Source organism: Fusarium mangiferae (assembly GCF_900044065.1).
Source record: "Fusarium mangiferae strain MRC7560 genome assembly, contig: FMAN_scaffold006, whole genome shotgun sequence".
Classification (NCBI taxonomy): Eukaryota; Fungi; Ascomycota; class Sordariomycetes; order Hypocreales; family Nectriaceae; genus Fusarium; species Fusarium mangiferae.
Window position 1 is genome coordinate 907,105 of NW_024573926.1, and position 26,720 is coordinate 933,824.

Consider the following 26,720-nt stretch of genomic DNA (forward strand, 5'->3'; position numbering starts at 1 on the left):
TATCTCGTCACCACAAGGCGAGGCGGGAAGACCGCAAATGTCGATTGTCGAAGGTCAGATTGAGTTGAACGCGTTCAAGGCAGGCCAAGGTAATCAATTTCCGACGGATAGGCACAAGCGATCTTGGCAAGGCTTACACGATAATGACCGGAATGTGGCTGAGACAGGGAAGCTCGGGGTCAAGATGAAGCTTGAGGAGATGCTGTCGGTAAGAATGTGAAGCTATTCGGACAATTGACGTATTTTTGCTTCGTTTCGTCTAGTCAAAGATTCAACCTTTTCGCACCAAAGGCGAGCTTTGATGAAGAACAAGAACGACGAGGCAAAAGAAGTGGGACGAAAGGGTTGGAATTAGCTACCTTGTCCTTGGAGGATACGGGTCATCTAACTCGCGAGCATGATGACGCAGGGAGCTATCAGGGAGGAGAGAATGATTCTATTGGTGGAGGTGTCCACTAGACCAGGTCCAGATCCCGAATGCAGCAGACAAAATCCACTAAAGCCTTGACGTTGCAGAAGCTAAAACCGTTCGTTACGATGCCCTTAGTTTCCCAGCTAAAATCCGGATGAGGTCATGATAAAGGCAATCAATTTATCCATTGTCAACGAGAGGCAAGAAAACTGAGGGTCTCTATAACGAAATGACAAAAGGATTGGTGCAAGCTTAGAATGTACAAGGTAGACTTTTAGTTTTAATCATTAGCACCCGAAGCTTAGGGCTAGAAATTTCTTGCTGGAGTGCATGTGATAATCGTCCCATGTGAAGGTTTATTTGGACTTTTTTTTGTTTAATACTTCTAAGCCAGTACTTGCATTGCCATCCCTGAGCATGTTGAATGGTATCCTCACGTCGTTCCACTAACCGGCACCATGATCACAGCTTAACCAGTCCAACGTCAAGAACTCCTGGGGAGTTATTCAAGTCCTCCAAAACTTCACCACTCACTGGCCCGAGAACACCAAGAATCATCAATGCCTCGTTGCCTTTCGGGTCAGGCGGGGTATCGGCTCCCTTAGTAGCTTCGGGATCCAGACTGGCCACTTGCATGAACTTGATGTTAACCCCGTGATTGCCGAGCACCATACCAACACCTCCGATCTTGCCAGGCTCATCGTAGTTGTGCAGTATAATCAAGGTTCCTTCCGGTGTAAAAACGCCATTGAACCTGTCCAGCTTGGAGATGAAGACTCGTTCGTCACTCGCATAGCCTTCAATCACCTGCTCACTACCACTGCTACCAGCCTGGTATGAACGCAGTGTCACCAGGTTGGCATAAGTTGAAGGCGAATCGCCAGACCGAGTCTCGCTAATCACAATGCCTTTCTCTTTGGCAATGAGTGCTGCGTTGACCATGTTGATATGCGAGTCGCTGAACGTGGACACGAGACCTTTAACAAGAGCAGCAAACAGCGGCTTGGTGTTGGCCATGCCAGCAAGGTCGCCGTGATATATGAGCTCGAATCGACGGCCCCCTATCATGCCTCCTTTACTGCGCACAAAGTGCTGCGTATAGAGACGGCCCATCTTTTCGACAAGCTGCACAGATGGTTGCAGTTTACGATACTCTTCCGGCATGATAATAGGGGCATTGACAGCGCTAGTAGGAAGTCCACCTTGAAGAATCTCGAGGACCTGCTTGCAGACATCCATGGAAACATTCTCCTGTGCCTCAACCGTTGAAGCTCCCAGATGAGGTGTTGCCACAACCTTGGGGTGTTGACTGAGCCGGGCTGCTGCTGAGTCTGGGGCCAATGGCTCTGAAGACCAGACGTCAATGCCCGCTCCTGCGATCCATCCCTCATCAAGTGCTTTGGTCAAAGCCTCCTCGTTGTAAACACCACCACGTGCAACATTGAGCACACGAGCTGTCTTCTTCATCTTTTTAAACTCTGCCTCGCTAACCAAGTCCAGCGTTGTGGCAAGTAGGGGCGTGTGAATGGTCAGAAAGTCAACCACAGGGAGCAGGTCCTCCAACCCAGGAACCAGCTCAACGCCTGTTTGACGAGCCATGTCGGTGCTTGCATAGGGGTCGACCGCCTTGACTGTCATACCGAGACCTATGGCCATGCGAGCAACATTCATTCCAACCTTGCCCAATCCGATGATCCCGAGGGTCTTGCGCCCAACTTCAACTCCCACGAGCTTGCTTCGCTCCCAGCGGCCAGCTTTGACACTGCTGTCTGCCTGGCCCACATTACGAGCTGTTGAAAGAAGCAGTGCAATAGTGTGTTCTGCCGCTGCAAGGATGTTGCCCGAAGGAGAGTTCACAACAATAACGCCTTGGGCGCTTGCGGCAGGGACATCTATGTTGTCAACTCCAACACCGGCCCGAGCAACAACCCTCAGCTTCCGTCCGGCTTGGACGACTTCGGCCGTGACTTGCGTCTCGGAGCGAATAATTAGGCCATGGTAGTTAGGGATCAAATTGATAAGCTCGGGGGCCGTTAAACCTTTACGGATGTCAACGTCAAAGTGAGGGGTGAGTAAAGCCAGTCCATCTGGAGATACTTTCTCAGGTACCAGGATCTTAAGACGGTTTGAGTGGCCAGCAGACGGTGTGTCAAAAGTAGCTGAAGGGGACATGGTGAATTGAGTATGTTGTATTCTTAAGTACTTGCAAAGACGGTGTGCATCCTAGGAAACTCAAGTTCAAGTGAGAGGGCACAAGGCCTAGTATAAGTAAAGAGATCGAGATGACGTCCCCCCTCTTGTTTTTGTCCTCCCATGAGACAGTCAACCGCCACCTTTTTGGCTACCCAATCCAATGAGCCCAGATCAGCCTTGATCACCGTTTCTCAAAGTAAAAGTCCTTAATAAGAACGGGCAGATTGAGATGCAGAAGTCTGTCCTCCCATGCAAGCACCCCACGGAGGCAGTGATCTCTGGCGCGGGGGTGGTTCATCTGTTCAGCGAGTGAAGTATTGTGATTACCGTCGGAGTACTACGGCACGGTACAGGATATGGCTGGGCACCAATAACCATCAATGTCCGTGGAGCTTGAAGCTTGAGCTTTGGTGTGGCACCTGTATCTCAGACTCAGCCTAAGCTGCAACCCCTCATTTCTCCATGTTCAACTACTGCAAGCCACGGCCCGTCGTGGGGTACATAACACAAGCATTCCAGTGCCACCGCTGGAAACGACCCGTGTCTCCCGGGCAAAGGAGTCCAGTTGTGTTGGATACGCTCACCTGGTACATGACGGGCGAGAACCCGGCAACATGGCTTACCGGTCAACCTAGAATATAGTCTCAATGTGCGCAAATGCCTGGATCGATACTATCGAATCGATTCTCTGTTTTAAGGGCGCTATTAAGTAATTGACCTCCAACAGAAATGGATATCGCTGTAACTATCAAGGTACAAGATGGCTATTTGTATGATGAGAGCCTTAAGCTGTGGGAAAAACAACCAGAGATCAATTTCTTGCCCCACGCCTTTTACATTGCGCATCAATTCGTTCTGCAATATTATGCTAATTGGCTTCATTTTTCTTCTTATGTGGCTGAGTTTGCGTAGATTTTATGCCTTATTTTATGACATCGTTTCTAAGTTTGATTTCTTAATCTCAAGATACAAGGCTCCGTTGTTATAGGATATGAAAGTATGGACATCTAGAAGTTCTCCTTGCCAGAGAACTTCTCATTCTGTACAAGCTCAATCCAGTAGCCATCAGGATCCAGCAAGAAGGCAACGTTCTTCATTCGGCCGTCTGTAAGCCTCTTCTTCCAGCTCACGTTCAAATCCTCGAATCGCTTGCAAGCCGCATCAATGTTGTCAACCGAAACGCCTAAACTTGTCAGCTTCATGCATCCTCTCCTATACAGGTAGTAACTTACAGATGTGGCCAAATCCCTGAGGCTGGCTGTTGCCATCATGATAGTGGAAGTTCTCGTCTTTCTCAGTGCCATAGTTCCATGTCAATTCGAGAAGACCCTCCCGATGGGTGATGGTATTCTCATCCTGGCCGTCAGGGAAAGGCTGATCGCCAGGGTAGCCAAGGAAGTATAGGTTGAAGCCGGCCTCAGGGTTCTCGAGGGTGCGCAGTCGGGACATGCCAAGAACCTCCTGGTAGTACTTCAAAGACTTCTCAGCATTTTTTACACGGAGCATGGTGTGATTCTATATCGTTAGCTACATATTCTAGAAGATCGACAAGGATAGTGAACAAACCATAGTGTAAGTTGACACATCAGTCTCCTTCACATCTTCCGTCTGCTTGTAATCATTTCTGGCAACGACCTCGACCCAGTAGCCATCAGGGTCAAGTACAAAGGCGATGTTTCGCATGCGTCCATCTGTCAACTTTTTCTGGAACTTGTAACCAGCATCCTCAATACGCTTGCAGGCGGCCTGGATGTTGTCGACGGCAATGCAGGTGTGGCCAAACCCACGGTTAGGCTCTTGGTTACCGTTGTTCACCTTGTACTCAGGGTCATCCTCAGTGCCATAGTTGTGAGTCAACTCGATGAGTCCTTGTCTGTCGAAAGTGCTCTTGTTGTGTGACAGGGCATTGGGAGAGTCATAGCCGAAGAAGTAGAGATCGAATTTGCTGTCAGGGAACTCGAGCTTCTTAACAAGACTCATACCAAGGAATTCATAGAATCTAGCTGCATTTGAGTCAATATTCGCACAAGTACTGAGTTTGTTCAATTTAAGCTTAAGGTGAGGCTTGATGATCAGGGCTGTGGACATCAAGGTGTCTGACATACCGGAAGCCTTGGGGTCCTTGACTCGGATCCTTTTGGACCGAGTTAGCAACTACTTTCGTACCGAAGATGCATGAAGATCTGCACTTGCATTGAGTGGTTGAACTTGTAGTTCTTGGTATCTGTAGTTGAAGCCATGGTGACTAATCTGGATTGTCCAGTAGCAATAGCAGGTACAGGGATACGAGGAACTGTCTGTCTAGTAAGAAAGTTTTGAATGGATCTGATGCGCTGTGCGGCTCTTGCAAAGTTCATTGAGCTATTGGTGCAGTATGAATTGAATCTGTGAGAAGTTCTTGGATTTTATCATGATAGTTAGCCGAAACATCGTTGAGGTAATGCCCCTCCATACCCCACTTCCGGTCTGACGTCAAAGCATGGAAGCAGAGAGATCACTATTTCAACAGCACTCACTACCTACTCAGTCATCTACAATGACTTTGTATCTAGCTATTGAAAAGGATGTCTGTCGGTTCTCTTGTAATCATAGATCATGAAAGAGACACCATAAGTTCAAAACTGATTAACACGCTTTAGTGTAGGGTAGCTTGAAGGTATTCTCGGAACGACGATGAACATATTCGGAACTGAATAAATTGCTAACACAAGTACCTGTTACAAGTCCCTTATAGGATAATCTGGTCTTGATTAGGTGGATGTCTTCTTGTCCTAATATCGAAAAGGTGCATTGTTTCATACAAGGTCCATTGACTATTGTTGTAAGTTTATAAATCGACCCTTCTCTCACTATTTGGTATGACGCAGGCTTCCATTTCAATAAGTAGTAGCATAATATACATTCTACGTATCTCCATTTGCTAAAGATATAGACCTCCGATTGTGTAAGCCGTACAAAATACACCCAGCTAAATGCACCTTTACCGAATATGTCGTCAAGATTAACCTAGGCCAACTGCCATACGCACGTGGTGAGTGCTGCAGACTCGTACCTTGCCGCATGAACTCAAGATAAACTGTACTTAAAATAAGCCAGGCTGTATATGTACCATACCTAACTTGTGGACTGTTTTTATTACAGCGCAGCCATGCCCATGGAAATAAAATTCATAGACTAATCATATCCATGTTGATGAGCAATTCAATGTTTCACTGTTGACGCTGGCCTTGCGGGGCCCTTCTCAGCCGCCAACAGTTCTGTGGAACTAACTTAGCGGCGCTAGGCGGCCAAACCTAAAAGAGATGGATTTCTATTTACTCACCTCGAGGTTGCTGCAGTCAGTAATAGTAGCCGCCCACTCATCGCAATACCTCGCGTTCTTTAACTTTGCGCCCTCTCTTTTACGGTTTCTTTCCTCAACCCTCACCACATCACAGCATGTAATGCCATGATATTTTTATCCTCATCTCAACTATTGCCCCTTGTTCAAAGTTACGTTCAAGGCTAGCAATAGTGACCGCCAACTCGAAACCGCAAACCGTCCGCCTGCAAAAGCAACAATTTAGCCATCATGGATCGATTCCGAAATACTGCGGGCGAATATGAGGACTCTGCCATCATGGACGATTTAAAGGCTGCTGGGTATCAGGAAGTTACTGGATTGCAGGAAACTCAGGCTCGGTCGCCCTTGACGAAAACACGGTCCATGTCCGATGGAGGAGGAACCCCCTCTCGACTCTCTCCCTCACCACGCATCGTCGAGGCTTCTCGACGGACCTCAAAAGACGACACTAGTATTCCGACTCCCCAGCCAGTGACACCCCGACGCCCAAACTTCTCCAATCGTGGCTTTTCCATACAGATGCCCCCTCGAGAATTTACTCCACCAGCCGCGAACTCATACGTCAAACCCGCACCTTTATCACCTAAACTGGACCACTCCCAGATATACGCATCTCCTACCAATATACTTCCTCGTCGCTCCCGTGGTCTCGACTTCTCTCGCGCCGCTACCAGTCTACATCACTCGACTCTCGCCGAGCAGTCCTCTCCCGACTCATCACCCACCGCTGGTGGCCGGGCAATGAACATACCGAGCCGAAGAAGTCATTATGCAGGCCCAGAACAAACATCGACGTCTCTGTGGTCCGTCATGGGCAATCAGGAAAAGATGCACATCAGCAGCTCGCTTGGGAGTCAGGCGATTGGCTCTGATTCGTCAAGTACCTCTGATGACGATGAGCTGATGGACGAGGATATGGACGAGACCTACGTAACAACTCCGCAGGTCCATAAGATTGGACCAATTCTCGGTCCCCAAGGGTCTGGTGGGACCTTTGGATCCCCTGCAATGAGCAGCCTCATGAGCTTCCAACAGCGACAAAGACCCCGCAAACAAGCCAAGAAGAAGGCTCGTGGGCCCTTGGGACTGGGATTCAGTGGTGCATCTCTATCCAAGTCACCACCAACTAATTCTTCTCGAGCTCGTCGCGAGAGCATCAGTTGGCAGGCTAATCAATTGCACATATCTGGTGCAGATTCCGATGAGACACGAGCAATGGGCGATGTGGACGGGCTTGGAGATGGGCAGCGCAATGTCATTCGGAGGGTAGTAACCAGACGGGGAAATCTTTTGGTAAGTCACTTATATCAGATCAATACGAGTGCGCAACTAATACGGTACAGCCCAAGACAAAAGGATTTGCACGCATTCGTGCTGCGCTCATGGAAGAGAGCACTCCCGCTGAGTCTGAGTTTCGTCGAGAGGCAGAAGTTGTTAAGCAAGTTCGTGATTGCGACATGGAGCTTGAACCCAGGATCCCACAACCAGCTTTGGAATCAACTCAATCAACAACAGCACCCTCTTCACCCAACTTGACTCAGCAAGAAGGCCTGAACGACGTACCTGAGGAAGATATCATGGGCGATATATCCATGGGTCTCTCTAGCAGTTTTAAGCAACACGCTATCAAGAACTCAAAAGGTAAGACGTTTTGGGATACCTTTTCTGAGTCAAGTAGCACTGGCGGCGCCAGAACCACACCGCCTCCTGCCGCATTTCTTCCTCGAGGCTCATCCTCAGGTATCAGCGAAGACGTGGCGATGGACTCACCGTCAGTTGGTGGAGCTACTGTAAGTGCACCCTTGTCTGGCCAAAAGAATCAACAAACTAATGTCTCGGGCCCCGCAGAATGGCGGTACTCAACCGCCAACTGCCGCAGAAATAACTCGAAGGATTAACAGTAAACGTCGCCGGGACGATGACTTTGATCCTGTTAGCTTCAAACGTCGAGCTGTCAGCCCTGGGATGAGCGTTCACAATTCACCAGTCATGCAGAGTCCACTCCAACGAGACGGTATGTCGTGGGGCTCTCGTCCCGGTAGCAACGGCGGCGACAAGGCCGGCAGCAGCGCACCAAGCGAAGCCGGTAGCACACCAGGAAACCTATCCGGCAGCAGCTCTGCGGCAGGACGACTTAACAGCAAAGGCCGAGTTGGCTTCCAAGGAATGATTGATACTCACGATGGGATCATGCGTATGAGTATAGAGTAGCCTGTTTCTTTTTGTTGGGAATATTGGAGTGCCTCGAAGGATTCGAGTCTTTGCACCATGGAACTAAAAGCATACGGAGGCGTTATGAGCTATGGCGTTATTTAGGAATGGATTGGTATGGGGTCTTGAAACATCCAGTCTCTGGAAGCGGCTTTTATTTCTAATACCCTTATTTTGAGCAAAAATATTACGTATCATCAATGTCTCGATTATATAAATGCCGTCTTTGTAACAGGCAGCCCTTAACGCCTAAGAAGAAGCCTTTCTCAGATCAGTCCTTGATTATCCCTCATAAGAAATCCTAACGCCGTCTATGCCAATTCGCTTGTACCAAACATGATGCCATTACTCCACGCCAACACCCTCCTCTGGAACAGTCAGTGTGCCAAGCTTGTCGTCAAGCCAACGAGCTAGCTCAGTGGCATGACGGCGAAGGGCAGTTACTGCAGCGGCAGAGCCTGCGTTGCTCTCGAGACTAGCTGTTGTTTGTCCACCAGTACTCAGAATACTGTCTGCTCCATCTGGACTGCCAACATGAGAGGATTCGCCAGGGGGAACATGGAGATCATGCACATTGGGCACACCATGCTCCGTGACATCTGAGTTGGCGGGTCCGACGCAGACGAAGAGGAGACCGCACTTCAATCTACGGATCACGACAGTCCCGCTCGTAAGTTGAACCGTGACAGTAGCAGGCTTGATACCACGTCCCTTGCCAGACTTATGTGAGTCAAGCTGCTGACTTTGTGATAATCGATCTGTCTCGTCTTCGAGGTCATCCTCTTCAGGCGGTGAGCTTCCGATCGGATCGGGTGTGCGAGAACCGGGTAGAGACGCAGCGAGGGCAGGTGCCGAGGTGGAGTGTATGGCGAGGAGTGATGCGGCAACGGTAGCGTGTGTTCGAAGAGCGGCTACGGGATGAGGACTTGCGTGTGCGAGAAGCTTGCCATGAGGGCTTGTAAGAAGAAGGGTGGGAAGCTGGGGAGTTCGGTTCGCGTTGAGGAACGCCGTAAGGCGCTTTGTGAGGAGAAGAGGAGGCGTTGGGTGGGAGATGGACATGGTGATTGAACGATTGGCGATTGATAAGTTGATAGCTGCCTCTGGGGACTTTCCCGAATACAGAAATTGACGTGATTCTTCGATAGATAAGGCAAATAGGGCTTGATTATTGTACAGGAACGAGAAAAGACCCGCTCGTTGCTTGGAAGAAAAGAAGAGTCAAGCCTTGATGCGTGTTGAGGTGGAATGGGGAAACGGCTCAGGTCCAGGCCAGGTTCAACTTGTTCAAGCCTTGTTGATGGCGGGGCCCGAAGGTGGAGAGCTTGTGACTGGTTTTATCTCATTGGCTCTGTAAATTGACATGCAGTCGTGTAAGATCATTGGCTCTCTAATGCGAGGTCCAAGACAAAGAACATGATTATTGTGAGGCACCCAAAGAAATTATCTGTGTTTACAAGAGTAGTAATAAAAAAATAACAATGGAGATAAGAGCCTGCTATACTTATTTCTGATTACTCACACTCTCAGTGTGTAGCTCTCTGAAGCAGGTCATCCTCAACATCCACGTAGAGTCTCCCCTCCTCAGTCTCTTGTTTCCACTGCCCATATGCGAGCTCCACCATCTGCGCGACCTCTGCCATTCGAACCCAAGGTTCATTTCTCTGTGCAGGGTTATATCCCAACATTACCATGATCATGGCACGCAATGGTTTGGTGTAGCGAGCTCGAGCAAGGTACGAATGAATGTTGATGGTGAACTCGGAGCAATTATGCCAAGCTGGACAATCGGGCCACCCTGAGACCTCTTCCTCACACTCCGTCTGGCTTACATGCTCACAGCCACCGAGGAAACAGTCACATCCATTTGCAATGGCCTTTTTCTCTAGACATCCACCGTCTTCGCAGAAAGTGACATGTGAACAACCGCATTCCTCACAGTAGTAAGTTGGAGCCTGGCCAGTCATCATGGTGAAAACCGTCACACCAATAGACCACATCTCATCCCCGAGGGTATAGGGTCGATCTCCCTACAGCATGTGAGTTAGTGGTAGGTTATTGATCAGCATTGGGTACCGACCTCGTTCGGAATCGACGCTGGGGGGACACGAGAGTCAGATCGAGTGTCCTCCAGTCGCCACATCCCCTCCTTTGTAGCAAATGCCATCCCATTCGAGTTTGAGTGAATAGTGTTAGGATTGAATTGATCATCCACAATGTGACATGTGACAGCTGCGTTGCTAAAATCGCCTAATTTGCATTGGCCATAGGTCTCATTGCCGCGAGGATGCTGAAGCCAGACATTCATAGGCTCGATGCAACGATGCAGAATTGGGAACCAATCGGTGTTGACAGAAACCCATTTTCTAACCGCGTGACGACCAGGTTGCTCGGTCCGGTAAATGAGTCGTTTCCCGTCATGGAGATAAGTCACTGCGCGAATCAAAGAACGCAGAACGTGCCAACAGAGAGATTCCGGCAGATAGAACTCAGGACTTGTGCAGGGATAATGGCGGAACAGAGCGCTGAGGTTGCCAGCATCACCAAAATCCCAGACGAGCATCTGAACATTGTTTTCCGGGACGAGGTCAGATATTTGCGACTTGTTGAAATGCCAATTCTCTATGACACCAACGATAGAAATGAGGTTTTCGTGGTTGAGGATCTGACGGATAGTATAGGCTTGATTGTGCGTCGAAAGAAGTGTGTTGAGAGCCTCAGCTTCTCGATGTGCCTTCGTGACATCGACAGTACCATCGGGCTTCACTCCGAAGGGGCTGCTAGGACTGGCGAGATACTTCTCTCGTCGCGGGTCCCCTTTTCTCGTAACAATCCAGACATTCTTCTTGAGCTGCTCGACGAGCTCAAATGTTGGTTTCTCAACCTCTGTCTTGAGACTGCCGAACATCCTGATATCAGGATTCGACGAGTATCCGAAAGTCATGGTGATAGAAAAGACGGATATGTTCACTCGAGACGCGAGAAAGATGTAATAGATGAGATGTTCAAGATATTCCTGAGAGTAAATATTCCTCTAGTCATGACCTCTGCCGCCGTCCCCGGGACGGGACCAGATAACAAAGAACCCAACTCCGCCACATATTGGACGAAGCCAATAAATGCCTTATTTCTTTGTTCAAGTAAATGCGATGCTATTTGCGCTATCCAAACAAAGAGATGTCTGATTTTGTCAGTCACTGATGTGAATAGCGGGGAGTAGCTCATCGTCTCATGTATAGGACCATCCATTCGTTGCTTGCACGACCCTTTTAGAGTTGTCTCGAACAAAGAAAAGGTGTGATGGGAAAGTTTATAACGTCATGGGTGAGTACTCTGCCCACAATGGCTAACTGCCGTCGATTGCGTTATTTCTCAATTTTGAAGCAGCCAGGAGCCAGCAACCAGTGATTGTCATTGTGGCCATGGTTGTCACCGAGGCAGGTTGTGATAGTTCTTGATTGACGAGGCATCTCGTCTCACCAACTCATGTGATGCCAGTGAGTGATTGTGAGTTTTATGATGTCCTACGGGAAATGAAGATTTACAAGCGGGTTTCCAAAATGCCCAAGACCCAAGATTGCGACCAAGTTAGCTCTGGACTTTGTGTGCAACAGTCTCGGTGCTTATGGCATGGATTGACGCGGGGGGAGGCAACCCGACCACTATTAGCATGTTTCACCCATTCGAGTGACCCGAGAGAATTGGGGGATTTGTTGCGATGCAACCACGCTGAAACTCGAGAATTCGGGAGCACCGATCCAAGTTTCATTTGATAATGTGCGGTCAGTTCTGGTTACACGGCGTTGTTGTTATCCTGAATTATTACCGCTGAACACGGCGGCTAATCGCCCTGATTCGCTGTTAGTGTCTGGCGCCGTGGGATTGGTCGCGCCCGTCTTCTTGGGCCGTCAAGATTCCAGTTGGCGGTTGGAGGATAAAGAAAACCCAGCCACTGAAACAAGAGAAATGAGCAAACACCAGCGGCAATGCCCAGTCTTCTCCATCCAAGGCCCGACAGAGGCAATAGGCTCATAACCACTGAGTTCTTGTTGATAGTGGCCTTGTTCCGCGCCGCAGCCTCTCCACAGCCAATCATTGGTCTCGATGAACCCCTCAAGATAATGCTCCCAACGTTTGGCGTTAGGTACCTGCAGGCAATGGCGCCACTAAAGGCCAGGGTTCTCGTAGCGTTACACTTGCTGTAGATGCTGATCTCCGCTCCTTCCTGTTTGAAGTCAAGTCAATGCTGGATAATAATGCGATTTAACTACCTTAGCCCCGAGGCACTCTCGTCTCATTTGAAACATCCCTCCCATTTCCGCCGTGTCTCATTGTTCCAGACTCTTTTTCATTCATCTTCCAGCCTCCTACTGCTATTGTACAGTAATTGTTCACACTACAGCTTTCACGGCTCTTTTCTTGGCTTCGGTACGGAGTACAATCTCTTTTGTGTCGGTTTCGTCAATCTTTCATTCCATTGTCTCGAATCTCAAACAATATATCGTCATTCAACCACCGAGAACAGCCATCTTTATATGGCTATTGTTCTCTATTGAGCTCTACATTTACAAATTTCACTCATCCCTTAAAGATACCTGGCTACAATATTTCTCTTGGACAAACAAATCAACCTACCAATCGAAAGTATATACGACATTATCAACTACAGGCAACTACAGCCATGTGTTCAACTTTACACTAAACCCTCACTTATCGCGCACCGGTTGCAGCACGAAATCATCACGATCGCTTATTTTCAGTATATTCTTTTTGACGTTCTTGCTTCGTTTCTTTCAATAGCGGTGTATTCGGTCTTCGCTGGCGAAGGAACCCGATATTCTGTCACTCGACAACCTTTATACCCACCGACGACGTCTGTTTTCGAAATAGCTTCTTCAGACTCTCGCAGTCCTCATCATGACTTGCTGTGGAAACCGAAAGAAGCAGGTTGTGGGGATTGCTGACCAGAAATGGGAATACATCAATCTCCGCGACTTTAAAAGCCGTGGATGCGGAACTGTGTTCGCTTATATCTACCTGTGGCTTATGCTTCTCGTTTCAGTTGCTGTCTATGTTGTTGACAGTTTTACTGCCGTCAATCTACTCGTGTTCGATCGTTGGTCTTCAAAGATCGATCCTGCCATTTCCTTTGACGTCACGAAATGGATCTTCTCTATTTGCATTATTCTCTCATTCATCAACCTAGCTTACGAGGGTTTCCGAGCCTTTCGGGTCATCAGACGAGGCAATGTTGCGGAATCTTATCTTGATAGCTTAGCTGTTCGATGGGAATCAATTCGACTTGGTTCGCAAGGTTGGAAAAGATTTCTAGTCTTTGCTGAACTCACCAAAAGTAAAGAAGGCGCACAATATATTGCGCTTTTCACATACTTCAACTTTCAAGGTATGCTTACACGTTAACTTATGAATTGCCCTTTACTGATTTCTATAGCCTGGATCCGAGTCATCATCTGCTCCGGTCCCCGTCAGGTCCTCAATGCCTTCACACTCAAATCAGTGTATGAGGCACAATTGACTCCTACAGCTGACAATGTGGGCGACTCCATCACTGGATTCTTCGAGAAGATCAAGATCCTTGCCGAAGAAGATTATCAACAGGCACTTATCCTCTCCGGAATGTGTTTCACTCTGGTTATCTGGGTGTTTTCTGCGCTTTTCCTTCTCGCTGCCGTTCTGTTTTGGGTATTCTTTTTGTACCATTGGATTCCTGCAGCCGACGGTGGTCTTTCTGGATACTGCGAGCGGAAGGTCACCAAGGCGTTGATGAAGATCGTCACAAAGACGGTCAACAAAGCTCTAGCTAGGGAGGAGGCCAGCCGCTTCAAGGCTGAAATCAAGGCGGCCAAGAAGAATGGAGAGAAGCCTCACCTCGATCGAGCTGCCACTCTACCAACTTTGCCAAACGTTGGCCCAGTCACCAAAATGGATCACCCCCCTATGCTGAATCGCAACGACACCATGATGACACTGCCGCCTTACACTTCACGCCCTGGTACGCCAGGTGGCATGGAGAACGCACCCACAGCTTCAGAACGGACTTTACCATCTAGACAGGGCACTACGGCATCTATTGTGAGCTACGCATCCCGAGCCACTTCTAGGTCTGGAGGTGGATATGGACGGATTGCATCCCCCGTGCCTGATGTGCCTCCCATTAGCTACCAGGGCCACTCCCAAACCCGATCTACCACTGACAGGCATGACAACTTTGGGCCTTATCCTTCAAACCAAATGGCAATGGACCCAATGGCAACCCTTCCTGGGCGATTTACAGAGAGTCCTGGTCCAATGAACTCTGACATGGCACCTTTCTTCCCTCCCCCGACTCGCGCTCCCAGCGCTCGCCCTATGGATACCTTTTCGCAACCCACGGGAACATTTCCTTCGGCCCAGGCACCTCAGTACCAAGCTTACAATCCGGGAGGTCGTATGAGCACTGCATCATCTGTGAACTCTCATCAGGGCGGAGCCGCAATGCAACGGCCCTTCGGTCCTCCAGTACGAAGTGCCACAGGGCCAATGCCTTTTCGGGGACCTCCACAAAGAAACTTGACGAACCCAATGCCGCCTCGCGCAGCATCTGCGAGACCTGAAAGGGCTCCTCCCTATAATTATGACGTTGAATCTCAAAGACCAGGGGGGTGGTAAATGATCACATCAAATATATTAGATTATTAATGAATCACGAATCAATAATAACACGTCCATGTGGACTTTTTACACAAGAAGCCTGAGTTGAAGTGATAGATGACCATATTTGACATGTGGGAGGGAGTGGCGTTGCCGTGCTGACTTGGGCGTTCTGATTACTTATTATTCGTGCTAATGTCGTGAGCAACCCTGCAGTGTTGTCAACCACGCCCTTAAAAGAGAAAAGTCCACGGCTGACAATTTGTCGATAGTAGGAAGTCAGTCTTGGTTGCTGACATACACTGATGACAGAGAATTGACTAAGTCAGAGGATTTATAGGGCGGCATGACCAAGCTATTTCTTCTGAGCATTCTCTTTCACAGTCTTGTACTGAGCTTACAATACGCATTTCAAAGTCATTTACTACGATTATACGGATCTCTTATCGAGAACAACATGCCCTCGGCGACATCAGAATGGCACGATGGCGAACTAGCCGTGCAAAAGCAACTCAAAGTCCCTACAAGAGGAAACCCAACGTTTCCGGGTTTAGCTCCCCAGTATGGCATGCGAGTGATGCAGTCGCCTTTGGTAGCCCTCGGAACGCTGGATAGCGAGGGTCGCCCATGGACGACAGTATGGGGCGGAGATCGGGGCTTTGCAAGGCCAGTAGCTGAAGGCGTACTGGCGTTCAACAGCTCAGTTGATGCTAGCCATGACCCTGTTTTTAGAGCTCTGTGGGACGGGATTGATGATGAGGGGGTGAAGCAAGGCGCCATTAACAGGCCAAACGAAGGTGAAGGAAAGCGAATGGCAGGATTGTCTATCGACCTGGAGACCAGAGATCGCGTGAAGCTGGTAGGAAACATGATTGCTGGTGCCACAGTCGAGGGAGGCAAAGCAGTACAGATGGCCATGGCTGTGACCGAGAGCCTGGGCAACTGTCCGAAATATCTCAACAAGAAGGATATTGTGCCTAATGAGATGGCACCAGAGCTTGTCTCGGACAAGCTGCCCCTGTCGCAGGAGGCCCTAGATCTGGTTGCAGCCGCAGACATGTTCTTCTTGTCGAGCACAAATGGGGTCACAATGGATACAAATCATCGCGGAGGAAGTCCTGGGTTCATGAGGATCATCAAGAACGAAGACGATGGGTTGGAACTGATATATCCAGAGTGTGAGTTTGATATTTCTATATTATGAACAACGCTAATGAAGTATCAGTCTCCGGCAATAGACTATATCAAACACTCGGCAACTTCAGAGTGAATCCACTGGTTGGCATCGCTATTCCAGATTACAACACAGCCAACGTTCTTTACGCCACAGGCAGCGCATCAATACTTGTTGGCGATGAGGCTTCTTCCTATCTTGCAAGAACAAAACTTGCGGTCAAGATCTCAATTACTGCCGCAAAGTTCGTCAAGTCGGGACTGCCTTTCCGAGGTGCACTGGGCGAGTACTCGCCTTACAACCCTCCTGTCCGTCACTTGCTCTCAGAACATGATGCACATATTGCCGAGGCCTCATCTAATGGTATCATGGCAAGCTTGACTAAGCGTGAAGTTCTTACGCCGTCAATTGATCGATACACCTTTGAGCTCTCTTCGACACAGCCTATCAATGCATGGCATGCAGGACAGTACATCACCTTGGACTTTGAGCAGGAAGTGTCGAATGGCTACAGTCATATGGCCGATCACGATCCTCAAAGTATCAACGATGACTATGTCAGAACGTTCACTGTGTCAAGCCCACCAGACAACAATAAAGAGGTACAAATCACAACGAGGAAACATGGTCCGGTAACGAACTTCCTTAGAAAGCACAATCCTCGTGTGCCTTTGGAGATACCAGTGATTGGCTTTGGCGGCGAAGAGGGTTTCCGCATCCCTTTGGAATCAAATGGCCCTCAATCTGTCTTTATCACCGCTGGTGTTGGAATTACGCCTGTGCTTGCACAAGCACCAGCTGTACTTCAACACAAAGCTCCATTTGCCCTGCTCTGGACTCTACGCTACGAAGACTTACCACTCGCGAGTGACACGTTCATAAGAACTCCAGGGCTATCAAATGTGACTACACTCTTCCTCACTGGTCAACCGGACAAGGAGGACTTGCTGGATGACGCCGAGCGGGCTGGGACACGGGTAGTAAAGCGACGAATAGGCGCTGATGATGTCGAGAGGTTCAAGGGCCAAAACGCCCGTTTCTTTCTGTGCACAGCACCAGCTCTGCTGGCTGCTCTAGAAGGCTGGTTGCTGGGAGAGAAGGTTGTCTGGGAAGACTTTGGATATTAAGGACTGTAGCATACAAATCGAAGTACTTTCATGCTTCCCTGGGAACATGTCTCAGACCTCGGCCCGCCGGAGGTTCATGTTAGCTTACGGCGGTGCAAAGGACAGTTAAAGAAGTACCGTAGGGTCAAACCCCATGTTCCCTGAAGTTTGCCTCTAGTTGCGGGGAGCGTTCCACTGCCGAGTTAGTCAAGTCTGGGGTTGAGGAGAAGAGCTCAGCTTCTTGAATTGGACTTGATGTCCATCAGCCTCTCGCCGAGAGCATAGGTAGACCTGGCAAAGCAGATCAACGCCGCGTATGTCAAATCATCAAATGAAACAAAACTGGGCTATCCTACGAGAATCTCCTGGATCGAGAATAAATTGGTAAAGGCTACCTCTGTAGTCATCTAATCTAATGAACTCGTTTCCCCGCAAACATGCTCGGGAACCGGGAGTTACGCTTTGTCCCACACCCGATGCGGATCCGCACTTGGCTTCTTTATATATGGCGGAGAGACTTATAAATCTAATATTATTAAGCTCAAGTGGAAGGTTTGGCTTTTCCTTGATCTGGCTAACAGTGAATGAAGGTCTCGGGGTCCGAAAAGGTGTGAGAGATATCCCTTGTAAATTTCGTCCACTTGGGCATAGAGTAAGGCCAAACTTCTAACCTTGTGAGCAAATGCGCCTGATCGTAGAACTTTATAGCCTCTTATGTATGAGAAAACCCAGGTTGTAATAGGCTGTCACGGTGTCTTTCATCTTTTCTCTCATACAGTAACTAGGAGGGTTCTCATAATTCTCAGAAACGCCACCACGAACCAAGAGAGTCTGAAAGTGAAAACTTCTACTATGAATTGCCCCAATTGTTGACCCCTGGTGGATATCCTCTTTCCAATGGTCCCGAAGTCGCTCAAAGCGGTTCTTCTTGTTGACATGTCCTCCCAGAAACAGCAGGCTTCAAGTCACTGCCCTGTGTCTCGACTATATCCATACGAATGGTTTCCCCCCCAAGAACAGCAAGATATCTCTATTTCCTCGGATGAAATATTGACAGTGATGACACCGAGTTTCCGAGGATTTGCAAGCTGGTCCGCTGTCGGCGCAAGGAAATGCGATTCCGGACCCCCATCACTCGCTCACCTAAAACGGACAGGCTAAAATGAATCCATTGCAGCACTATCGTGGCAGAAAGGAGCTCCAAGCCGGGGGCACAGTGGACCTCTTTCGACTCCCTCCAAAAGTATCAATTGGTCCGCTAAGTAACTCAGAGACATGTGCGTTTTCTCGGCGTCTGACTAGTATCGAGGCGAGCTGTCGTTTGAAACCGTCTGGCCAAAAGAGAAAATACCTGGTGTTAATACCAATTCTTGGCGTGGAATATTATTGTTGGTGACTTTCGATAGTTCAGCTATGGATTTAAGGAAAAGATCGAGCTCATGTTAGGACTTGGCTGAAGGCACAGGAAGTCCATTTTGACTCTACAGCTTCTATCGTCTCTTGAGAATGAGACTGGTGGTTCGATGGCAATCAAAATAGCAAAAAACTAGTTAATGTCGTTGAGGTTTCTCCTACTTCTCCGCCGAGGGCACGATATGTACGTAAATTATGCATATTCTTAGGAGACCATGATCTGATTTTCCCTCTAAAGTCACAGCATGCAAACTGGCTGTGCTAAATTTGAGAAGCGGTGCATTTTTGAATCACGAGTCAACAGTACAACGCCGTTGAGAATGGTGGAGAAAGCTCGTTTGGAGCTCCAAGCACATCCATGTTTATATGCCCCAGGGATGAGCGTGGAGTCAGCTGCAGCAATAGAGCTTTGACTATATAATAAGTTGCTGTTTGAGAGATTTAATGGATAATAATCTCAGTGCTGATCGTGGCGGCTCAAGACACCGCCGGCTCAACTTACTAAAGATCACACAGTTATGCCAATCATTTATGTAATTGTCAATCGAGAAACCTTCAGCGTAGGAGTTCTGACAATCAAAGATAGCTAGAGTCACCCCGCATTTCCTGACAGGGATTGGAGAAAGTGATTGTCGTCGGTATGCAATCTGATTGATTCATGGTGCTTACAAAGACATATTCGTGGCAGAGCAATGAAGTCAGACTAAAAGACAGGCCAATCTCTGAGAATGGCAAACTCCGGTCAGTTGTAAACGGAGCAGATCATCATAGCACGCCGAGATATCTTGCTTTGAGTTTGGTCTGCATGTTGAAGATTTACGGGAGCTATGATTTGTAGCTGTACGGTTCATAACCATGCTGATTTTCCTATTGAGAGCTATCGGCGTGCAACACAGCTCCAGAGACCAATGCGATGAGCTTCGGTTTTAAGACAGACCAAGGCCGACGATGCAACTTTGCAGGGAACCTATTGGTGCTACCGTAGAGCTTAGGTTCATGCTGCTGCTACTGATGTCCCTCTGTCCCTGTATCACGTTCCCTCGAGCCGGCTTGGTGGAGTGGCTCAGATCGCCGTCGTCATACCCCGCCACTAAGAGTTAGAACGTGAATGATTTAGTGAGTAATCAAGACTTCCTTTGAAGCGAGCAAGTCCAAGCATGGGTGAAGATTAGAGAGAGAGAGAGAGAGAGAGAGAGAGAGAGAGAGAGAGAGAGAGAGAAAGCCTCAAAGAGTTGGATGGTAAGGGAATCGTGGCACAAATGGAGGTTCCCAGTGTTGTAGTTTATGGGAATTGGGAACGAGCCAATGGGGGAAACTAACCATTCCAGGCGTCACCAGGTGTAAAATCTTCAACAGCCAGAGCAAAACAATTGCAACACAACAAAAACAGTGGCTTTGTTGCACTCCACTGAGGTTGATGGCGTGCGAATGGTGCGTCAAAGGCCTGGACTTTCGTATTTTGTGGGTGCTTGTGCGTTCAATACCTCGCATGGGGGTTGAGTTACCTACTGGCAGGCTTAGTAGGTACCGTACCTAAGGTAAGGTAGGTAGGATGTCCAAGATTCGTGACTGGGGTGTTCGAATGCCTTCGGACTCTTTAGCAGACCTGAATCTGACCTACCACAATGCTCAGCACAGGAGTCTATTCCCTCTGTAGTCCCACATTGTCCCTTGCTAGGCAATGGATCTCGGCGCACGCGCAGCCCAGCACTTGCCCACCATCCTTTGCCTATGCCTGCCTGCCCTGCCTGGAGACTTGAATCCAATTCTCGCAGAAGGGCCGTAAGGAAAACCTTCTTTCTTCTACTTTAACTTCCCTCTTCCATCTTCTTCTCTATTCCCGTCCACACGAACACTCTCACTCATTCACTTACACGACCCCTCTCTATACGCCAAAAGCCTCAACTCAATAAGCGATAATACCTGCGAAACTCTTACTGTATCATCATAATACGTGCAATACTTGCTGATTTCGGAACCCCCGCCATCGCCGCCCGCCTATCCATTTCGCCAGACTTGCGCAGTATTAAGTCAAACAACAATCGCAAAGTTGCCACATCTCTATTTCGACCGTCTCCTGATAATCTCGACGACTTCAATCACCGCGACTAGTCGAATCTGCCCATTTTCAAAAAGTCGGTCGTAATTCGGTCTCTGCGCCGATACTGCCGTGCCCCTCGCTTCCGTTCGCCGTCAACTACCGGCGCCGGCCGCTGTTGCTCATCGGATCGCGAAACCCCTCGTTCCGCTCAACCCGCCACTCTCATCTCAGAAACCGATATCAACACACAACAACAGTCGAAATGGCTTGCGACTACCAATACGTTAAGGAGCACACGAGGGAGGATTATGTCTTTCCCTCGCACCGCTTCCAGCAATCATGCCCTCCAGACAAAACTCCGCTATGTCTCGTTGCTTGCGGCTCTTTCAGCCCAATCACGTATCTCCAGTAAGCTTACCCTCATGATTCTGGCTCTTTTGGCAGATCATCCGATCAAGATCGATGCTCTCGATAATTGAGCAATCATGAAATTTGTCAATATTTGGACAAGCATTCGCTGACTTATGAGCAGCCTTCGGATGTTCCCCATGGCTCGGGACCATGCTCACAATGAGAGTAGGTTGCGCGCTCATTGCTTCTGAAGCATCGCTGACATGATCAGATTTCGAAGTTGTTGCAGGTTTTTTGAGTCCTGGTAAGTGAATATCCTACCATATGAAACATACCTGAACTAACCAGATATCAGTCAGCGATGCCTACAAAAAGAAGGGCCTTGCTCCTGCTCATCATCGGATTGAGATGTGTAGGCTTGCGACCGAAAACAGCTCTAAGTGGCTAATGGTCGACCCCTGGGAAGCTGAGAGCCCAACTTACATCCCAACTGCCAAAGTGCTTGATCACTTTGACTATGAGATCAACGAGGTCATGGGCGGTGTTGAATGCACTGACGGAACTCGAAAGCGCTGCCGCATTGTGCTTCTTGCTGGCCTCGATCTAATCCAGACCATGTCGACTCCTGGGGTGTGGGATGAACGTGACCTTGACCACATCCTGGGCAACTATGGCGTTTTTGCTTTGGAGCGTACAGGAACTGAAATTGATTCAACCCTGGCAAATCTGAAGCAATGGGAGAAGAATATTCACATAATTCGTCAGGTATGTTGTTCGAATCATTGTGCCGGTATTGTGATACTAACGATAGCACAGGTCGTTACCAATGACATCAGTAGCACCAAGATTCGCCTATTACTCAAACGTAACATGTCGATTGACTACTTGATTCCTGATCTTGTAGTGAGTTACATTTTCGAGAATAATCTTTATCGCGATCTCGATATGCCGGACTCGAAGGGCAAGGAGAACGCCATCACGAATGGGCCCGATGCCGGCACCAGCACTGGTTGATTATCTCCGTCATTGCGGTAAAAGATAGAATCAGTACCTCACCCAGACATCAGTCCCGATACAGCTGCCGAGCTTTGAGCATGGTAACCGAATCATTGAGAGCTCACGACATAAAGACCAGAGCCCAGGCTGTGAACGAGAACAGCTTCTGATCTGATGTTTGAGTCGTTGCGATTTTCAGGGTCAAAGGATCAATGTTAGTCATCGCAATGGACCACAATGATTGAGTTGTCCTAAATGCATCGAGTGTGGAATACAGAAGAGAAGGCGTGGTGATGAGGAGGTGGACTATTCACTTTCCTTAATGACAGGACGTCGCTCTTGACGCAGCCTGCTTTGTATTAGCGGTTGGATAGAGCGCACTTTTGAGCGGAGATATTTCCATCAATTGAGGCATACAAAGACGGGGCATCCCGCTATCTTGCGCCCAATCTGTTACTATCCATGCCTGGCAACTCGCCGGGTTCGTCGGAGGTCTCCGACTACTGATATGCACGTGTCCTAGAGATTGAGGACAAATTGTAGGTCTTTAATTGGAGTTACCTCGGCCCGCTTCGATAGTCTTGTTTTGTTGCCTTGGTTTAAAAAGAGCCTTAAGTTTAAGCTTGTTGGCTGGCAAGCCATGATTTTATAGAGAGCCAGTCGGGTAGCCGACATATGGAGTTTGAGCTGGACAGATACCCGTTCACATCATTGGGACCAATGATCCAATTTATTGTTTTTCAATGGCTGTGGCCTGGAACCTGAGTGATTTCGTTTGGACGAATAATAAATCAACTGCCGCAATTCCTACAAGCTGCCAAGTCTTCCGTCCTTTGACGGACGGAAGATAGCTCCCTGAGACAATATCTCCGGCTCCTTCTTTCTCTGGCAAGATTGCACGAGGACAAAGCCAACCAATGAGTGTTTCCAATCTGTTGATGATTTACAGGGGCCAAGACGAAAGAGCAACAAGGCCTCCAAAGCTACAAAAGGGACCTGCAAAAAAGGGCAAAGCGTGAACCCCCCCGCGGTCGCACAACCGACGCTGACTGGCCACCTCCGATTTGGCGCATAGATAAACGTGCCAGATCGATAGGGCATTTGGAGGCTTGGCGGCGATACTGGACGGTTATGGCCATGGCAAATTATATGGATAGACCTTTTGCCAAGGGGAGAGAACTCAGCGCGGAATCGATTTCGGTGACCTTTTGGGTCTTTTGCGCCGGGGCCAAATTGGAGTAGACCCAGGATAGGTAGGTAACCCAAGTCTTAAAGGCTATCGTGAATACAAATAGCTGAGGACGGCCCTGTCGATCTTTCCCTGAGAGCAGGGCAGTTCAAGTGTTTCTCAACTCATCTTCATCATGAAGCTTCAATTCCTCGTCTCTTCCCTCATCAGCCCTCTGGCTGCGGCGTTGACTATTGCTGAGATCAATGGCAACAGCTATCTCTCTTCCTACGCTGGCAAGAATGTCACTGGTGTAGAGGGCCTCGTCACGGCTGTTGGCAGCTCTGGCTTTTATCTGCGATCAACTAAGCCTGATCGTAACTCAGCTACTTCCGAGGGACTGTACATCTTTGGCAAGTCGGCTGTGAGCAGCGTCTCCGTGGGAGATGTCGTCACACTTGATGGTCTCGTTGAGGAGTACAGGTGAGTTTCATTAACTCAAGCATGAATCATTGCTAACATAGTCAGGTCCAACAAAGACTATGTCTATCTCACTGAGATCTCTTCTCCCAAGAACATTGTTGTAAAGTCCTCTGACAACAAATTCAAGCCCAAGGTTATTGGCAAGGACACCGGTAACCCTCCTGGAAAGCAATTCTCCAAGCTTGATGACGGCAATGTTTTTGCTGTTCCTAACAACGAGTCTCTCATTTCGGTGTCCAACCCCAAGCTACAGCCTAACACATACGGTCTTGACTTTTGGGAGAGCCTGGTTGGTGAGCTTGTTACTGTCCCTAAGGCGTATGCTCTCAGCCGACCCAACAACTTTGGCGATTTCTGGGTCCGGGGCAACTGGAAGGTTTCTGGTCTGAACAAGCACGGTGGTCTTACCATGGTCGGCAGCGGTATGTCAAGCCTCAATCTGAAGTGCTTCCTTGGCTAACAATCTAGATGCTAACCCTGAGGCCATCATCATCGGCTCACCACTCGATGGCACCAAGAACCCTAGTGACACTAAGCTCGGCGACTATGTTGGTGACATCACTGGCGTGGTCTCCTACGCCTTTGGCTTCTATCGCATTCTTCCCCTGACTGCCACCAAGGTCAGCAAGCCTTCCAACGCTGAACACCCTGCTGTCAGCTTCACCAGCAAGGGATCTTGCAAGGGCATCACAGTTGCAGACTATAACACCGAGAACCTCAACCCTGCGTCTGCTCACTTGCCTCTCGTCATCAAGCAGATCGTTGAGAAGTTGCGAACACCTGACCTACTTTTCCTCCAGGAAGTTCAGGACAACAGTGGCGCTACCAATGATGGTGTTGTTTCCGCCAACCAGACTCTCGCTGCTCTGGCCGATGGCATCGAGGAGTCCAGCGGTGTTGTTTACGAGTGGGCCGAGGTCGAGCCTGACAACAACGAGGATGGCGGTCAGCCCGGTGGTAACATTCGCCAAGCCTATCTCTACCGTCCTGATAGAGTTGAGCTCGTTAAGCCCAATCAAGGCGGCCCTAACGACGTCAACGCCGTTGTCGATGGTCCATCACTCAAGTACAACCCTGGACGAATTGACCCTGCCAACCCTGCCTGGGATGACAGCCGCAAGCCTCTTGTGGCTGAGTGGAAGCCTGTCAAGGGTACAAAGAAGTCCTTCTTTACTGTCAACGTCCACTTTGGCAGTAAGGGTGGCTCGACTTCCCTGCATGGCGATGCTCGCACTCCCGTGAACAAGGGTGTCGAGAAACGCACCAAGCAATCCGAAATTACTGCTGTAAGTATGAATCCCCATTATGCATAAAATCCATCTGACAACTTGTAGAACTTTATTGCAGAGATCCTCAAGAAGGACAAAAAGGCTCACGTCATTGCCGCCGGTGACTTTAACGAATTTGCCGCCGTTGCACCCCTCCAGACTTTCGTCAAGACATCCGGTCTTGTTGATGTTGATGAGGCTGCCAAGATCCCTGAGACAGAGCGATACACATATCTCTTTGACAGCAACTGCCAGGCTCTGGATCATATGTATATCAGCAAGGAGTTGCGCAGGAGCATCAAGTATGAGCATCTGCATATCAACACTTGGCAGAACACGGCTGGTGAGGTCAGCGATCACGACCCTAGTGTTGCTATGTTTGATCTGTGTTAGATGAAATGATAAAGTATATGATTATATAAATAGGCAGTTAGATCCGCTTGCATCATCCCTAAACATAGATTTTACCAAATGGGTGTATCATGGCCATGGGTTTTGACTAGTCCTCGCTACTGTCTTCGTCATTGTTAGGTTCTTCTTCTCCTTCATCCTCATCTTCGTCACTATCATCATCTTGGCCAGGATCCGGCATAACGATACTATTCAAAAATGACACCTAAGCTTGTCAGCTTGTTCAGCAATGACATTGACACATGACTTACATATCCAACCATAGGGCGTATAATCTCGCTGATCTTCTCCTGGGCATTATCCTGGTAGAAAATGTTGTCGTCTATCTGTGTTCCAACAGTAAAGTTCCTCAACTTCAACAGCGCAATATCACGATGTTCTGCCGTGAAACCTTTTGGCTTAGTTTTAAGCGCGTTCTCCTTGTTCTTTTCCGCAAAAGCAAGTAACGCCGCGTTAGGATCGGATTTGTTGGCAGCTTTTGGCAAGAACGTGCGCTTAAAGGCCTCGTCGTTGAGTGCGCGACGCCATCGATTTGGTCGTTCGTCAATGCTTGCGCGGAGTTTCTGCATTTGGTCGCCACTGGGACACCATAGCCCACCACCGATGAAAGACCTTTTAGGCTCACAGTGGATATAGTAACAGGCGTACGGGCCTTTGCGACCAGTTCGAGACCACGCAGCGGAGAAGTGAGGCTATAACTTTAGCTTTTCCTACTGTACTTTGGATCAATTGGGTTCGTACCTTGTATGGTGTAGGATCTTTACTGAAACGAATGTCTCTATGGATTCGAAAAATGACGTCTTTGATGGGAAGCTCGGGAATCGTTTCATCAGCTGCCATAACAGTCTCGGATGCGCATTCAACAAAGGAGTTCCAATCCTTCAACGCGCGACGATATTCTCCATCATGCGCTGTACATGTCAGTAATGATTTAACAATGAGTGAAGGTCGGCTTCTTACACTTCAGCCAAGGTCTCTGGTTGTGGGCTTTGAGGTCTCGCAAGAACAACATTGTATTCTTGTGTAATTTGAAATCTTCATACTCTACACCATCCGTGTCTCTCAACTTCTCCAATGGAATGATAGTAACTTTTGGGGGCGCATCCTCGTCATCATCATCCTCCTCCTCTTCTTCTTCTGGTTCCTGCGCTAGCTCATCTTCGTAGGGCTCTTCGGATTCTTCTTTCTTGGGCTGCTTCTTTGGCGGTCTCCCACGCTTCTTTGGCGGCGGTACATCACTTTCTTCTGTATCCTCACTGCCTTCGAAGTATTGACTTTTAGTGGTGGAAACCCTCCTCGAGCTTCGCCGACTGCTGGTGATTTCCTCTGCGGGACGCTTTCGAGGTGGCATGTTGCAAATGCCGTGGTTCTGGCAATGAAAGGGTTGAATGCTAGTGCCACTAGTGGTGTCAATGGATATTCTTGAACAGAGACAAGAAGGCCATGTCGTCATTCGCATTATCGCGCCTGCCGACGCGATTCGAGACGCGAGTTCACGTGAG

At 48.7% G+C, this 26,720-nt stretch overlaps 10 protein-coding genes across 10 annotated transcripts; 5 read left to right on the forward strand and 5 right to left on the reverse strand.

Moving 5' to 3' along the window:
- Positions 1–874: 874 nt before the first annotated feature.
- Positions 875–2,584, reverse strand: FMAN_03031 (uncharacterized protein; the record flags this gene model as incomplete). The annotated part of the gene is made up of 1 exon (XM_041831798.1): positions 875–2,584. The coding sequence occupies one exon, from the start codon at positions 2,582–2,584 to the stop codon at positions 875–877; it is 1,710 nt and encodes a 569-aa protein (XP_041682325.1).
- A 1,028-nt stretch (positions 2,585–3,612) lies between these two features.
- On the reverse strand, positions 3,613–4,845 carry FMAN_03032 (putative GLO1-glyoxalase I; the record flags this gene model as incomplete). Its single annotated transcript, XM_041831799.1, has 4 exons — positions 3,613–3,788; positions 3,838–4,120; positions 4,172–4,739; positions 4,799–4,845. The coding sequence occupies 4 exons, from the start codon at positions 4,843–4,845 to the stop codon at positions 3,613–3,615; spliced, it is 1,074 nt and encodes a 357-aa protein (XP_041682326.1).
- Positions 4,846–6,176: 1,331 nt separating this feature from the next.
- On the forward strand, positions 6,177–8,159 carry FMAN_03033 (uncharacterized protein; the record flags this gene model as incomplete). The annotated part of the gene is made up of 3 exons (XM_041831800.1): positions 6,177–7,241; positions 7,292–7,738; positions 7,797–8,159. 3 exons carry the CDS (start codon positions 6,177–6,179, stop codon positions 8,157–8,159), a joined length of 1,875 nt encoding a protein of 624 aa, XP_041682327.1.
- Positions 8,160–8,504: 345 nt separating this feature from the next.
- FMAN_03034 (uncharacterized protein) lies at positions 8,505–9,218 on the reverse strand (the record flags this gene model as incomplete). Its single annotated transcript, XM_041831801.1, has 1 exon — positions 8,505–9,218. The coding sequence occupies one exon, from the start codon at positions 9,216–9,218 to the stop codon at positions 8,505–8,507; it is 714 nt and encodes a 237-aa protein (XP_041682328.1).
- Positions 9,219–9,682: 464 nt separating this feature from the next.
- Positions 9,683–11,064, reverse strand: FMAN_03035 (uncharacterized protein; the record flags this gene model as incomplete). The annotated part of the gene is made up of 2 exons (XM_041831802.1): positions 9,683–10,186; positions 10,237–11,064. 2 exons carry the CDS (start codon positions 11,062–11,064, stop codon positions 9,683–9,685), a joined length of 1,332 nt encoding a protein of 443 aa, XP_041682329.1.
- A 2,009-nt stretch (positions 11,065–13,073) lies between these two features.
- Positions 13,074–14,825, forward strand: FMAN_03036 (uncharacterized protein; the record flags this gene model as incomplete). The annotated part of the gene is made up of 2 exons (XM_041831803.1): positions 13,074–13,560; positions 13,609–14,825. 2 exons carry the CDS (start codon positions 13,074–13,076, stop codon positions 14,823–14,825), a joined length of 1,704 nt encoding a protein of 567 aa, XP_041682330.1.
- Positions 14,826–15,264: 439 nt separating this feature from the next.
- FMAN_03037 (uncharacterized protein) lies at positions 15,265–17,108 on the forward strand (the record flags this gene model as incomplete). The annotated part of the gene is made up of 2 exons (XM_041831804.1): positions 15,265–15,985; positions 16,033–17,108. 2 exons carry the CDS (start codon positions 15,265–15,267, stop codon positions 17,106–17,108), a joined length of 1,797 nt encoding a protein of 598 aa, XP_041682331.1.
- A 3,695-nt stretch (positions 17,109–20,803) lies between these two features.
- FMAN_03038 (putative nicotinamide mononucleotide adenylyltransferase) lies at positions 20,804–21,906 on the forward strand (the record flags this gene model as incomplete). The annotated part of the gene is made up of 5 exons (XM_041831805.1): positions 20,804–20,949; positions 21,074–21,117; positions 21,164–21,196; positions 21,248–21,657; positions 21,709–21,906. The coding sequence occupies 5 exons, from the start codon at positions 20,804–20,806 to the stop codon at positions 21,904–21,906; spliced, it is 831 nt and encodes a 276-aa protein (XP_041682332.1).
- Positions 21,907–23,252: 1,346 nt separating this feature from the next.
- Positions 23,253–25,200, forward strand: FMAN_03039 (putative endonuclease/exonuclease/phosphatase family protein; the record flags this gene model as incomplete). Its single annotated transcript, XM_041831806.1, has 4 exons — positions 23,253–23,539; positions 23,585–23,961; positions 24,008–24,825; positions 24,874–25,200. 4 exons carry the CDS (start codon positions 23,253–23,255, stop codon positions 25,198–25,200), a joined length of 1,809 nt encoding a protein of 602 aa, XP_041682333.1.
- A 106-nt stretch (positions 25,201–25,306) lies between these two features.
- On the reverse strand, positions 25,307–26,569 carry FMAN_03040 (uncharacterized protein; the record flags this gene model as incomplete). The annotated part of the gene is made up of 4 exons (XM_041831807.1): positions 25,307–25,423; positions 25,470–25,910; positions 25,960–26,129; positions 26,179–26,569. The coding sequence occupies 4 exons, from the start codon at positions 26,567–26,569 to the stop codon at positions 25,307–25,309; spliced, it is 1,119 nt and encodes a 372-aa protein (XP_041682334.1).
- Between the last annotated feature and the right edge of the window lie 151 nt (positions 26,570–26,720).